Raw genomic sequence first — 14,369 nt, forward strand, 5'->3', positions numbered from 1 at the left:
AACTTACATTTCCCCTTTATTTTATTTTAAATTGTTTTCTAATTTTAAAAAACGAGATAAATGGGGGCTAAATAACTAAATCATATGTTGCAAAAGGATTGTGATCATGCCATCCCTCTGTTTCCCTCGCAAACGTCAAGACAATGGTGGACATGTAGATTTTGCTTCATTATACACCAATCACTTATTTGACAATAATTTAGTCTGTGGTCCAAAGCAAATTCTCCACTCCAGTCTGATCTTTTCCTAGTGTGGAAAGAAAGCATTGAGAATTCTTCGAAAAGATTTACCCACAGTGCAGGCATAGGATGAAAGCTCAGGTGTCTGGAACTTGGTTGTCAGCAATGGCAACTAACAGGAATAGGAAAATTAGGAATTATGAAGGAGATAGGTAAACATCCAGGAGAGCTGTCACTTACTCCATTCATTTAAACTCATTATTTTTCTTTTTTCTTTTTTTTTTTAATTTTTAAAAAATGTTTGTTTATTTGAGAAAGAAGTGCCCCAAAACTCATTAGTTTTCCAAAAGAAAAGCTCCTTAGGTTTATTCAAAGCCACTGTACTTACTTTTTACATAATTTTTTAATATCTGGTCATCTGGTTCGTCTGAGCTCCCGGCAAAATAGAAGTAGCAAACTGTGACAGCAGGTAAGTCGACACATAAGAATGTCAGGTCATGGGGTGCCTGGGTGGCTCAGTCGGTTAAGCGTCCGACTTCAGCTCAGGTCATGATCTCACGGTTCGTGGGTTCGAGCCCGACACAGGACTCTGCGCTGACAGCTCGGAGCCTGAAGCCTGCTTCGGATTCTGTGTCTCCCTCTCTCTCTGTTCCTCCCCTGCTCGTGTTCTGCCTCTCTCTCTCTCTCTCTCTCTCTCTCAAAAATAAACATTAAAAAAAAAAAAAAAAGAATGTCAGGTCATATTTTGATTGCAAGGAGCACCTGGGTGGCTCAGTCTGTTAAATGCCTGATTTTGGCTCAGGTCACGATCTCATAGTTAGTGAGATTGAGCCCCGCATCAGGCTCTGTGCTGGCAGTGTGGAGCCTGCTTAGGATTCTCTCTCTTCCTCTCTTTCTCTCTGCCCCTTCCCTGCTTATGCTCTCTCTCTCAAAATAAATAAACATTTCAAAAAATAAATAGAGGAAAATGGAAAATGAAAGCCTTTCATACTTTTACCCCCAGAAATAATCTGTGTTAATAATTAGGTGTATTCTCCATAGAACGTTTTCCCTCACAAAAGTGGAAATAATACTGTGCATATGGTTTGTCGGCTTGCTTCTTTTGCCCCCCCCCCCTTTTTAAGTAGGCTTCATGCCCAATGTGGGGCTTGAACTCACGGCCCTGAGATGCGCTACTGACTGAACCAGCCAAGCACCCTGTTGGCTTGCTTTTTTAAAATCTCTAATATGTAATGGACATATCTTCATATCAGTACCAATAGTAAATTTATTGTATTCTTTTATCAGCCAGATATGGGGGTTCAGTGCTGCAGACACCATCATTAAGAAGACAATCTTAGTCTCTGCCCTCATAGAGCTTCCAGTTAAATAAGAGAAATAGATACTAAATATAATTACACAGATAAATCTAACTACATTTGTAGTAATTGCAGTAAAAGAAATGTATGCGGTACTCTGGGAGTATAAAACAGGAAAACCTGCTCTAAAGAGTCAAGGAGGGCTTTTGTGAGAAATCTCTACTTTCTACACTTTGTTAATAATGCTGTAGTGAACATCTTTGTATATGTAGCTTAGCAAGTCTTTCAGATACTGTCCTTAATATCATGAGCTCCCATGAATTGGTAAAAATTTACTCCTGTAAATTTTGCTTTGGTTTTAGATATCATTTATGTACTGTGCTTTGTTTTTTATAATCTTAATGTATGAAATTTGAGACCAAGATTATTTAAAAAGCAATAAATAAGTCCTATTTATGGAAGTGTGAGATGCATACTTGCATTACATTGTGTTTGGGAATACCTCCTGGGAAAGCTCAGCCTGACTGTATTGCTTTCAAACACCCAAACTGAAAGAGAAGAGATAAAGGGCCATCAGAGGGTACCAAACATCCTATTCTGTAAATAAATACCTCTTTATAGCTTATTTTTATTGATAAAATGTGTTTTTAAGGATTACGCTTTAAAGCTGTCTTCTCAAAGCAATTCTCATTGCAGATTCATGGCCTCACCCCAGACCCTCTAAATCAGATGATCTACAGATGGATCTCAAGTTCATGCACTTTAAACACTCTCCTCCCCCTCCATCCCCACCAATTCATTATTCACCATTGAAAAGCCAGTGCTCTTAGAGTATGATATTGTACGTTGGGAAGAAGTGTCTGTATTTTCTTTGTAGTCATATTGGCTTCTATATATTTATTCCATAGACAAGGGATAGAGGAACTCAAAGACCTACTATTTACGTTAAAAAGAAGTTATTTCAAAATATATACTTGTCACAGCTAATGAGATTATCTGTGAATTGTTGAATTTTTACAGTTAGTTAATAAGAAATAATTTTGTTGTTTTTGTAATTTTGGTAAGGACTCAACTAAAGAAGTTCTTAGGAAAATCAGTAAAGAGAGCAAAGCACCTTGCAGAGGAATATGGTGAACGTGCTGTAAATAAAGTTAAAAGCGTTAGAGACGAAGGTAAGTGAAATAGAACATTGCAACTGAATATTTAAATGATTTGTAATTGTCCAAATTTAGCCTGTAGTTTATAAGAAACATTCTATTTTGTTGAAAGTAATAAGCCTTTATAGCTAACACCTTAGCATTTCAGTAAGTCATGTTACTCTAGATATCTATCACTTAATTTTATGAACAGGAAGAAAAAGAAATTTGTGCATCTTAAACATGAATTTGTACATACTTTGTGGCAACCTGGAAGAGTTGTAATAATCAGTTGTAAACTAGTTATGTGAGGCTATTTAATTTTTTTTTTAATGTTTATTTACTTTTGAGACAGAGTGAAAGAGAGACAGAGGCATGAGCGGGGGTGGGGCAGAGAGAGGGAGACACAGAATCCAAAGCAGGCTCCAGGCTCTGAGCTATCATCACAGAGCCTGATGCGGGGCTCGAATTCATGAACCGCGAGATAATTACCTGAGCTGAAGTCAGATGCTCAACTGACTGAGCTACCCAGGTGCCCCAAGGCTATTTAGTTTTTGTAAACATTTTCAAAATTAGGTAAATTTTCTGAATTGTACAGATCTTAACTTCCTGTGCCTTTGTTGTACTCATTTGCTTTATTTAATAAGCACTTAACATAGTAGTTATTTTGTGCCAGTGTTCTAAGCATTTTCACCTATATTAACTCATTTAATCTTCATAAAAGCCCTAAGAGGTAAGTACTGTTATTACCCCCTTTTATAGATGAGAAAACCGAGGCACAAAAAGGTCCAGTGCTATAGCTGTGGTCATACAGATGATAAATGACAAAGCTGGATTTGGACCTAGACAATCTGGCACCAGATTCCATGCTCTTAACTAATATGCTATTTAGTAATAGATTTTGCTTTCCCATTTAATGAATTTTCTTAGTAAACAATGGATATGAAAATATGATAGTAGCTATATATCTATGTTAGCTAGTGATGATTTCTATATTGCTTTTCTATTCAGTGTTTCATACTGATCAAGATGATCCTTCATCGAGTGATGATGAAGGAATGCCATACACGAGACCAGTCAAATTCAAAGCAGCGCATGGTTTCAAAGGACCTTATGATTTTGATCAGATCAAAGTGGTACAAGATCTTAGTGGTGAGCATATGGTAAGAAACATTTATATTTTTCAGGATTCTGTTTTCATTGAGAGGAGTACTTTGGCTTCTATAAAGGCAATCTCTTGTTATATATGTAACTTTTCTAAACTGATTAAGAAGAATAAATTGATATTAACATGATTTGATGACTTCAGAGTCTCTCTCCGAATTACTGTTCAAGAAGTGAACGTTATTGAATAAGTCAACTCTAAGCTCGTATCTTTAAGAAAGCTATGTAAAGGTACCAAATTTGAAAGAGTTAAATTTACAAGGTGGTCTATCACACTTTGGAAGACATTTAAAATGTTCCCTGGGTATATTTTAAATAATTAACAAATATTTCAGTAGTTCAATGTATTTTGTAAGATGGCGGCTAAAACCAGGAGAGAGAGGTACAAGTTTTCTATCAGAGTTAAAATGTACCAATGATATTGCAGTTACCCCTTAAAAATGCTAGGAACACAGGGAAGGTGGTACTGAACTCAGAATTGGACAGATGATGCTATGGCTCCTTGATCAGGGAATCTATGTATCTATTTAGATTTTAAATCTAAAATTTGGCTTAATTGGAAGGAAGCAACCATAAACCATCAGATGGCAGCCAGATTGGAATTTAAACTTTATATAATCTACATATAATCTACATATGAAATGTTTGACTTGATTATAGTCATGTCCTTAAGGAACTGATGAATTTTTTTGTACTGTTTTAATTCACTTTCATTACTTCCAGTTTTAAGTAAAATCTCATTGTAGTAAGTTCCAAGTAACAAATTTTTTTTGTTTTACAAATTTTTTAATATACTTGAATTTTGTGGAAATCAGTGTTATTCCAGTAAATGAGCTGTTGCCTCTAACTTGGAAAATCTTTTTTTTTTTTAAAGGGAGGAGTATCTTTTTTTTTTTTTTAAGTTTATTATTAAGTGATCTTTATACCCAACACAGGGCTCTAACTCACGATCCTGAGACCAAGAGTCGCATGCTCTCCCAACTGAGTCAGCCAGGCACCCCATAACTTAGATAATCTTTTTGTTCTGCATAGGTATGTGTTGTAATAGTAGACATAACAGTATTTCTTGTAATAGCGTTTGGCTTTTCCAATTTAAGGGTTTGTATTCGTTAACCACCCCCCAACACACAAACACATACACACACACCCACACTCCCCTATTGTTAGCAGTATCAGGGAATTCTAGCCTTATACTCTGGAACCTTGTTTCTGGGGGGAAAAAACAGGAATGAGACCACAGCATTCCAATACTTATAAATCCCCAGTGCCATGAGAGTCCCTGCTAAGGTGGTCCTTACATTTCCCTCAGCCTTGAACAGGAGTGCTAGTGCTAGCCTGAGGGCTCTGCCTCGTCCGATCCCACTTCCCCCTTATGTTCAGCTAGGAGACTGAGATCCCAAACTAAGACCTGTGGGTTTTTCTTAATGTTTATTTATTTATTTCGAGAGAGAAAGAATATCCCACATGGGGTCCACGCTGAGAGCCCAGAGCCCAACATGGGGCTCGATCTTATGAACCATGAGATCATGACCTGAGCCAAAATCAAGAGTCAGACGCTTAACCAACTGAGCTACCCAGGCGTCCCAGGATTTGTTTTTACAGTGATTCGTGGCCACCTCACAACTCCATTTCCATTAATATGTGGATATGGCTTGGGGCTTTGAAGTTGTTAGTTTAGGTTATGGTAAATTACTATTTTATCCCGCCTTTCTCCTAAAAGTTCCTCTTTGTGCTGTTGTAGCATCATTGGACTATTGGCCTTAAGTGGTGTTAGTAGTGTGAGCCTTACCTTAGTATGTATAATTTAGCATAATTCCTTACTTTGGCTTAAAAATAATGTTTCAGCTCTTAGGGGCATGTGGATGGCTCAGTCAGTAGAGCATGCAACTTGATCTCAGGTTTGTAAGTTCAAGCCCTATGTTGGGTGTAGAGATTACTTAAAAATAAAACCTGAGGGGTGCCTGGGTGTCTCAGTCGGTTAAGTGTCCAACTCTTCGTTTTGGCTCAGGTCGTGATCTCACTCCATGAATGAGTGAGACCCATGATCAGGTCGTGGGATTGAGCCCCACATCTGGCTGTGTGCTGACTATGTGGAGCCTGCTTGGGATTCTCTGTCTCCCTCTTCTCTCTGCCCCCCCAAAGTAAATAAACTTAAAAAAAATAATAAAATCTGAAAGAAAATAACGTTTCAACTTTTAAAGTAATAACTTTGAGCCTTCCTTTCTTTTCATAGGGAGCCGTTTGGACCATGAAATTTTCTCACTGTGGCCGATTACTTGCCTCAGCTGGACAAGACAATGTAGTGAGAATATGGGCCTTAAAAAATGCTTTTGACTATTTCAACAATATGCGAATGAAATACAATACTGAAGGTATTTTTCACTTATTTGTGGGCTTTAAAACTCTAGAGACATCTGGTATTTTTACATTTTAGGTATAATGCTCTTCTATCTGGCAACCATCTGCAGCAATCACTACTTTTCATAATAGCCACAAACCCAAAAGTAGACAGAAGTCAACACCGAAAAATCATCTAAATCCCCTGAAAAACGCTACCACAAAGTTTTTGACCTGATCCCTTTTGAGGTGTAGCGCAGGGTTTATTTCATCAACCATTGGGAACAAGGTTACTTGGTGTCCCCTGGCAACCTTTAGTTCTATCCTGGATTAAAATGAAAGACCTGATAACTCTAGAAAAAGAATGAGAATAATAATATCCATCCAGTAATAAAGATAAAGGAGACATAGCCATGAAAAGCAAATGTGATTTGTCGTACATCAAAGGGTATATGAAAAAAGGTTAAATGGAAAAGAGAAACCTCAGAGAGTGATGTATGTACACAATGATTACAACTGTGAAATCTTTCTGTATATTGGTAACTTATCAGGAATGTATGTAGAATCGATGTAAATAGAAGCTTTATGTTTATGGGATTCTTTTCTCATAATTACATAACTCCAATACATTTTCTCCACAAACCTGTCCCTTCCCCAGTCAACTAAGGCTGAAACAAGAAATTAAGGGATGGGAGAAAGGAGAATCAGTGGCCATGGGCTGGAGTATAGAGTATATTTGAAGCACCATTTGAGGAACATAGAAACCCAGGGAGATCCACTAAACTGGCAAACGAGGCCCTGTACACTTTCGTAGCCCTGTGGGTATTGCTTGCATTATGTTATGATACATAATTGAAGATGATAACGGGTTGGCAAAAAGTTGAACTATGTTTACGATACATTTCTTTTATTGCCCTGCCTGGAACAGAAAGACTAAGTGGCCCTCGAGACTTCTACTAACCTAGACCCTTTGTGCCCCTTTATTGTTCATCTTTGTATTCACTACGAATAATGAGGATTTAACAGTATTTTATTAAATTGGGACTATGGCTTATAAAGATTTTTTGATTAAAAGTGATAAAAACAATATTTTGGTGTCTAACGAGTCAATGCTTCATTTATTTTGAAAATGTATTTTCTCAGAGCACCTGGCTGGCTCAGTCAGTAGAGCCTGCAACTCTTGATCTCAGGGTCGAGAGTTCGAGCCCCACATTAGGCATGGAGCCTATTTTTAAAAAATGTGTTTTTTCAGAATGTTACATTCTACAACTATTAATTAGGTGTTACTATGTCATTATTTCTGATTGATGTTTTGTGTGTGTGTGTGTGTGTGTGTGTGTGTGTGTGTGTGTGTGTGTGTATACATATGCCTTTTTATAATTATGTTGTTTTTAGGACGTGTGTCTCCATCACCTTCTCAGGAAAGTCTGAATTCATCAAAGTCTGATACAGATACAGGGGTAGGTTCTTTATTTAATAGTTACTAATATAATTTGATTTGTTTCCCATGAAGTACCTTATCATCTATTAGAAATTGTAGTTTATGAAAGCACTTAATTTAAAATTAAGATATGTTAGAAACAAAAGTTTTTTCTGTTAGAATTAGTAAATGAAAATTTGTGATATTTAAAAGTTGTCATACAGTGAATGATACTACTCAAGCTACCAAACTACCAATGTTAACTTAAATAAAACGAAATCCCCTCCCCTCAAATCCATGTTAGAATTTAAAAAAATAATGGATATTGAGTAAGGGGTGATTAAGGAAAGAAAAAAAAAGATACTAAACTATTTAGATTTTTCTACCTTTTTGGTTTAATAAATGCTTTATCACACTTTCAGGTACTTTAAAATATCTTGATTTTCATTTGGTCTCAGAGCTGGAAGGTCAAATATAACCAATTTTAAACCTAAAAAGCAGAATGGAAGGATTATTATTCTGAGCTCTTCCCTGTGCTTCGTGTGTATTGATCTACACAGGAATGATACAAACAAAGAACCTAAAATGTCCATCTGCTCAGCAGTATTTTCCTGGGGTCTCATTGGCTCTGTAGTGTTTGACACTATTCCCCACTCTAAACTTACTCTTCTCAGCTTTCTATGGTTCTGTTTTCCCTCGTTCTCTTCCTATATGCATGCTGTCTCTTCCTCTTCCTCCCACTTAAATGTTGCTGGTTCTCAGGGTTGTGTCCTTGGCCATCCTCATTTGACATATTCATTCATTGCCTCCAGTCCTGAACTGGCTTTACCTTCATAATTCCTGTTTCCTTTTCATAGCTGTATGGTTTTTAAACAAGGATGAGATCTTATTGGGCATGCTGCCCTTTTCACATAACAATATATAGAGAATCTTGGGGCGCCTGGGTAGCTCAGTCGGTTAAGCGTCCGACTTCGGCTCAGGTCATGATCTCACGTTGTGAGTTCAAGCCCTGCATCAGGCTCTGTGCTGACAGCTCAGAGCCCGGAGCCTGTTTCAGATTCTGTGTCTCCCTCTCTCTCTGTTCCTCCCCTGCTCGCACTCTGTCTCTCTCTCTCAAAAATAAAGATTAAAAAAAACCACAATATATAATCTCTCCATCAGCATATTCACCACGCACATCAATGAATAGGTCTCAAACTGAAGTCCCTCAACAAATGTTCTCTGACTGCTTGTTACGTGTGCCAGATACTGCTAGATTCTGCAAATCCAGTGAGACCTAGTCTTTGGCCTCAAGGGCTATGCCGACTAGTGAAATAGTATATACCCACGGTTCTAGTATTGGATGGGAATACTCTTCAGAGGGTACTACACAAGTATAGGAGGTATCCTTATGAATCAGCGCATGAGGAAAAGCTTTCTGGAGGCTTTGTGAGTGAGCCAGGAGTTAACTGTGTGAGAGAAGGAAGGAAGGGGTTCATCAGAGCAAATAGCGAGTGCCAAGGCCTGGAGGCCACAACAGCATGGCACGTGAACGGTGCTACCACAATTCCAAGCGGCTACAGCAGAGTGGGCCTGTGTGAGAGTTGGAGGAGAGGCGGGCAGGGTTAGGATTTTACGTGACCTTTTGTGTGTTAAGACATTTGGACTTTGTCCTGCAGGCTGCTGGGGGAACAGGGGTTTGAAGGATTTCGATCAGGAGCTTAATTAAAATGTTCAGATTTTTGCGGCACCTGGGTGGCTCGGTCAGTTAAGCATCTGACTTCGGCTCAGGTCAAGATCTCACAACTCATGAGTTCAAGCTCCACATCGGGCTCTGTGCTGACAGCTCAGAACCTGGAGCCTGCTTCACATTCCGTGTCTCCCCTCTCTCTGCCCCTCCCCCGTGCTCGCTCGCTTGCTCTCTGTCTCTCAAAAATAAACACTGAAAAATTTTTTTTTAATGTTCAGATTTTTGTTTCAGAAAGAGCATTCTGGTAGCGCTGGAAAGGATTGATTAGATCGGGGCTCCAGGCTAGAGACAGGGAGACCACATAAGAGGTTACCAACCCAGGAGAGAAACAGTACTTCGATTATGAAGCAGTGGGTCTAGAAACCATAAAGATGAGCTGAATTTGAGAGATGTGAAAGAAGTTGGACCTCTGGCACTAGGTGACCGACTAGGTGGGGAGGCAGATGGTAGCCGAGGATGAGTGTCAGCTGTCTGGATTGGATAACTGGCTAGGTGTTGAATGGTCACTTATGGAAATATTTGTATTACCTACCCACAACCCTGCCTCTCTCTTTTGAGCCGCCTTTTTTTTTTTTTTCAGTTTTTCATCTTTTTTTTTTTTCTTTTTAAGTTTATTTATTTATTTTTGAGAGAGAGAGAGCAAGCAGGGGAGGGACAGAGAGAAAGAATCCCAAGCAGGCTCTGCACTGTCAGCACCGAGCCCAACATGGGGCTCAAACCCACGAACTGTGAGATCATGACCTGAGTCAAAATCAGACAGTTAACCAACTGAGCCACGCAGGTGCCCTTTGTGAGCCTTCTTTAATGGCATTACCATCCATAAGTTCCTTTTCTGACTCAGTCAGAAAATACTCCATTACTTATTTTTTTCCTTACCCACATATGAAATTAGTTATAAATTTCTATCCACTCTTCCTCCACCTACAAATGCCCATGGAATCCGTCCCCTCGTTCCCCGTTGTCACTCACGTTATCTAGGTCCTGAATACCCATTTAAATGTTTGCTGTAGCCTCCTAATTGCTTTTCTGGTCTGTACCCAGTTCATTTTCTCTGCTGTCCCCAGCTTTTTGTCAACATAATAGATCTGATGCCATTTTGTGGTTTAAAATCTTCCAGTGGCTCCTTGTCACCTGCAGGATAAGGTCCTTCCTGATCTTGCCTCATCTTACCTTTTTAACTCTGCTCTAATTCCCTGGTGCCTATGTATCCTACTTGCCATACCGAACGTAGGTCTGTCCTTACCCTACGGTATCTGTCACTCCCGTGCCTTCGTCTTTGGGGTCTGCTTTGCCGGCAGCGCCCTCCCTGCCCCCTTTCCTCACGGGGCTGAGCCCGGCTCATCCTTCGGGATTCAGTTCAAACACACACACACACACACACACACACACACACACACACACAAGGATTCAGTTCAAATCTCTTATCTTCTTCTTTTATTATCTTCCTTGAATCAAGCAGGCAAAATTGTCCCTGATTTGTATTTGACAGAACATTACAGGTCCTTTGACACTGTTATTACTTACCAGTTTGTCTCACTGGTCAGACTCTAGGCTGATTTAAGGCAAAAAAGTGTACTTCCCAGATTTTAGTGTCCTTGGAACCTGACCTGGTGCCTTACTGTGGTGGGCCCGAATCGGTGTTGGATTCCTGCTTCTGTGCTTCGTTCCTGTCCTCCTTTATCTGGATGCCTGCGGTGCTCCCTTCTTTCTATTCAAAGCTTGCCCAGTCTTCAAGGCCTACTTCCTTCATGAAGCTTTCCCTGACTAATGTAGCGGTACAAATTTTAACCACTTTGCTTTAGGGAAAAGGGTTTGCTTTTATTAGTTTAATTCCCCATAAGGTTTCCAGACATCGACGACCACTAAAACCGGGAACTATTTGCACCATCTTGTGTTATGCTTATTTCAACAACCCTACTGACAGACTTCCTTAACTATGTCCATCCACCGCACCCCATCCCCCAAAAGACCTAAGTAACTCCCAATCTTGTTTGAAAACAGTCCTTTTAAATAAGGAGTGTAGTATTTCTTTGACACCAAAGTAGTGACCCCTGGAGTACCGTGCTTTTTTCCTGTGGTAGTGGAGTAGCATTTGTATCTGTTGTCTTCAGGAAAAGATTGGTGCTCCTTCACTTTGGTCATTCTATTTGGAGACCCTTAGAAGGATCCTCTACTTCATATGCCTTTGGAGTGTGGTATCTGCAATTATCTTCGAACCTAGCGTTAGCTGCAGTGAGGGGCAGTATACACGGCGTAGCTTATTCATTTATTTATTTTCCTGATGTGTGTGTTCTTTCCTCTTTTCTCGTGATAGTGATATATTTATTTTTCCACCTGCATCCTCATTTTCGTTAGCATTCATGTAAAATAGAATACCTAAAAGTACCTATTGTACAGTTGGGCATACAGACCAGCACACCCAAGATCACGGACCTGCTCATTGGTCATGCCATGCCTAGAATTCTGCCTCTTATGCTCTCCATTCCTGTTGGTTTTCAAAAGTAGCTCAGTTGAAGTAAGGAAGAAAGGAAGAAGGCATGCCTCGTTTGCTCCATTATGCTAGAGATTTTGTACAATTTCTCCTTGACACTAGGTGTTGTAACTATGCAGTTTACCTAGAGATTGGTGCTTTTCTTGGGTTAAATCTGTGTTTGGTGTGCTTGATTAGTGGAACATTAGTATGGGTGTTCTACCATTTAACTGCTGCTTTGAATTTTTCAGAGATTGTAGGGGAGGAAAAAATTCATTCTACTCTCTGAGGTTCTGCAGCCAGGATTTTGCAGCTAGGATCCGTCAATAACCTGACAAAAGACAGATTCGTAGGAGAAACAGTTTATTATACATGCATATGGAGGCCCTCATAGAAGAATAGTGAATACCTAAAGAAGCAATTAGACCCAGGGGCTCATACATCATTTTGACAAAAGCAGTAAGTTTGTGGAGAAGTGACAACACAAAGGAGGTGAGGGGTTGGGCTTTAGGTATAGTAAATTGTGACCAGGTAAAAATCTTGGGGGAAACTAATGGAAGATGAAGATTATTTAGTACTGTCTCCAGAGGTAAGCTTTATTCTCCCCTTCCTGGCAAAGAAGAGGTGAAGGGGAGATACCTTCACAAAGAGAATTTCATGCTCTGCTTTCAGGTAGAAGCGGGGAGAGCAGATACCTTTTCTTGTGTCTGTTTCTTTTCAGTTGCCTTCAGCTCAAAATAATCTTTATGCAAAGGGAATATTTGAGGTCACACAATCTGATCTCCTTCAAGATTATTTGGACATAAAACTTGGATTAAGGGGGGGTGAGAGGTAATTTTTGTGAAATTGTACATGTATAGCATTTTATTAAAAATATGCATTGGTTTAGCTTTGGTTCAGTCAACAACAATTATTACATTTCTACAGTGTGTTAGGCACTGAAAATATAAAGGAGCCATGGACAGTTCCTGTCAAGGAGCTCTGTGTGGCAAAAAACGGGTATCAATGGTGATAATATATGTCCAAAGCAGAATTAAGTATCATTTTCCCTAGATAGCCCCTCCTTTGATAGTGTACTTGATGTCAGTTAATTAACACCCGTATCTTCCCTGAATTAGAAACTGTGTTCACTGTTTAGTCTTCTCTCCCTTCAACGTTTGCTCATTCATCAAATCCCGCCCACTTGATCTCAGAAATGTCTTTGGAATCTGGCCATTCCTTTCATTTCCACTGTTATAATCTGGGCCTTTATCTCTTACTTGGACCATGATAGTTATTCTCCCAGATTCCAGTCTTTCATCCTCATTGCTAACAGAATTACTTTCCTATAAAACACATCTGATCATGTTCCTTTCCTGTTTAAGTACTGCCTTTAGTTCTCTCTTTTTTTCCTACAGATTTAAGTCCAAATTCCTTAGCTTGGCTCAGTCTTGCAGAGATCAGCCTGACCTCAGCTGTCATTGTTATTTTTCACCCTTCCCTCTCGCAAGCCTTATGTTCTGAACTCACTCGGTTGTTCATTGTTGCCCCAACAAAAATGTCAAACCCTTTGTTGATCGCGTATATTTACTATTCGCCTTTGCCTGGCCAATTCGTTTAAGAGTCAAGTCTCCTCGCTTGAGCATTTCTTGCTTTGCCCAGTGCATAATTATTCATATACTCCCTCACTGTCCTCATGATACTTTGCTCATATTTCTTTTAAAGGCACTCACTATATAATACATCAATTTATGTAACAACAGCTAACATTTTATGAGCCCTTATTCTGTGCCATGTACTTTGCTAAGTGCAGTTGATATCTTATCTCGTTTAACCTCACAATAGCCCTGGTACTGTTGTGAGGTACTGTTAAGAGTCCTGTTTTACAGATGAGGAAGGCTGAGAGATGTTAAGCAACTCACCGGTTTCACACAGTTGGTATATCGCATCAGAATTAGAACCCATCTCTGACCTGTCTTGGGAAAAACTTATGCTGTTAACCATTATGCTCCACTAATTGTCATTGTAAGGTCTAGCACTGTGTCTTCATTTAGTCCATAAATATTTATTGAGGGCTTACTATGTATTAATCAGTGTTGTAGGAAATCGAGGATATATAGTAGTGAGCAAAAGAGACAAAAATATCTTTTGTGAAGCTTAAATTTTAGTGGTGGGAGACAGAGAAACAAAATACATAGTTTTGTGATTATTAGAAAGTGGTAAGTTTCATAGATGAAAATAAAGCAGATAAAGTGAGGTAACGGGATAAATAAGGTGGGTGAGCAAAGCTTCACCCAGAGGTGGTCATTTGAGCAGAATCTGAAAGAAGTGAGGGGGTGATCATGTGGCTGTCTTGCATTCCAGGTAGAGGGAATGGCAAATGAGTTCTGGTGTGTTCCAGAAACAGCATCGTTGGGGGGATGGGGGATGGGTGAAATAGGTGATGGGGATAAAGGAGTGCACTTGTGATGAGCACCGAGTGATGTCTGGAACTGTTGAATTATTGTACACCTGAAACTAATACAACATGGTATGTTAACTAACTGGAATTAAAATAAAAACTTAAAAAGCCAAAAAAAACCATCAAGAGCATTGAGGCCTGAGTAGCCAGAGCTAGTGAGCGAGGGGGGAAGGTAGTAGAAAATGAAGTCACAGGG

General features: G+C 39.4%; 1 protein-coding gene across 2 annotated transcripts in view; it reads left to right on the forward strand.

Moving 5' to 3' along the window:
* WDR44 (WD repeat domain 44) overlaps nucleotides 1-14,369 on the forward strand; it is an 80,207-nt gene that overhangs the window by 46,532 nt on the left and 19,306 nt on the right. For both annotated transcript variants that reach the window (XM_047843990.1, XM_047843991.1), the window contains exons 9-12: nucleotides 2,543-2,649; nucleotides 3,625-3,776; nucleotides 6,011-6,149; nucleotides 7,510-7,574. In XM_047843990.1, coding sequence (XP_047699946.1) covers nucleotides 2,543-2,649; nucleotides 3,625-3,776; nucleotides 6,011-6,149; nucleotides 7,510-7,574 — 463 coding nt within the window. The remainder of the gene's footprint in view (nucleotides 1-2,542; nucleotides 2,650-3,624; nucleotides 3,777-6,010; nucleotides 6,150-7,509; nucleotides 7,575-14,369) is intronic.

The sequence above is a fragment of the Prionailurus viverrinus genome, chromosome X, assembly GCF_022837055.1.
Source record: "Prionailurus viverrinus isolate Anna chromosome X, UM_Priviv_1.0, whole genome shotgun sequence".
Classification (NCBI taxonomy): Eukaryota; Metazoa; Chordata; class Mammalia; order Carnivora; family Felidae; genus Prionailurus; species Prionailurus viverrinus.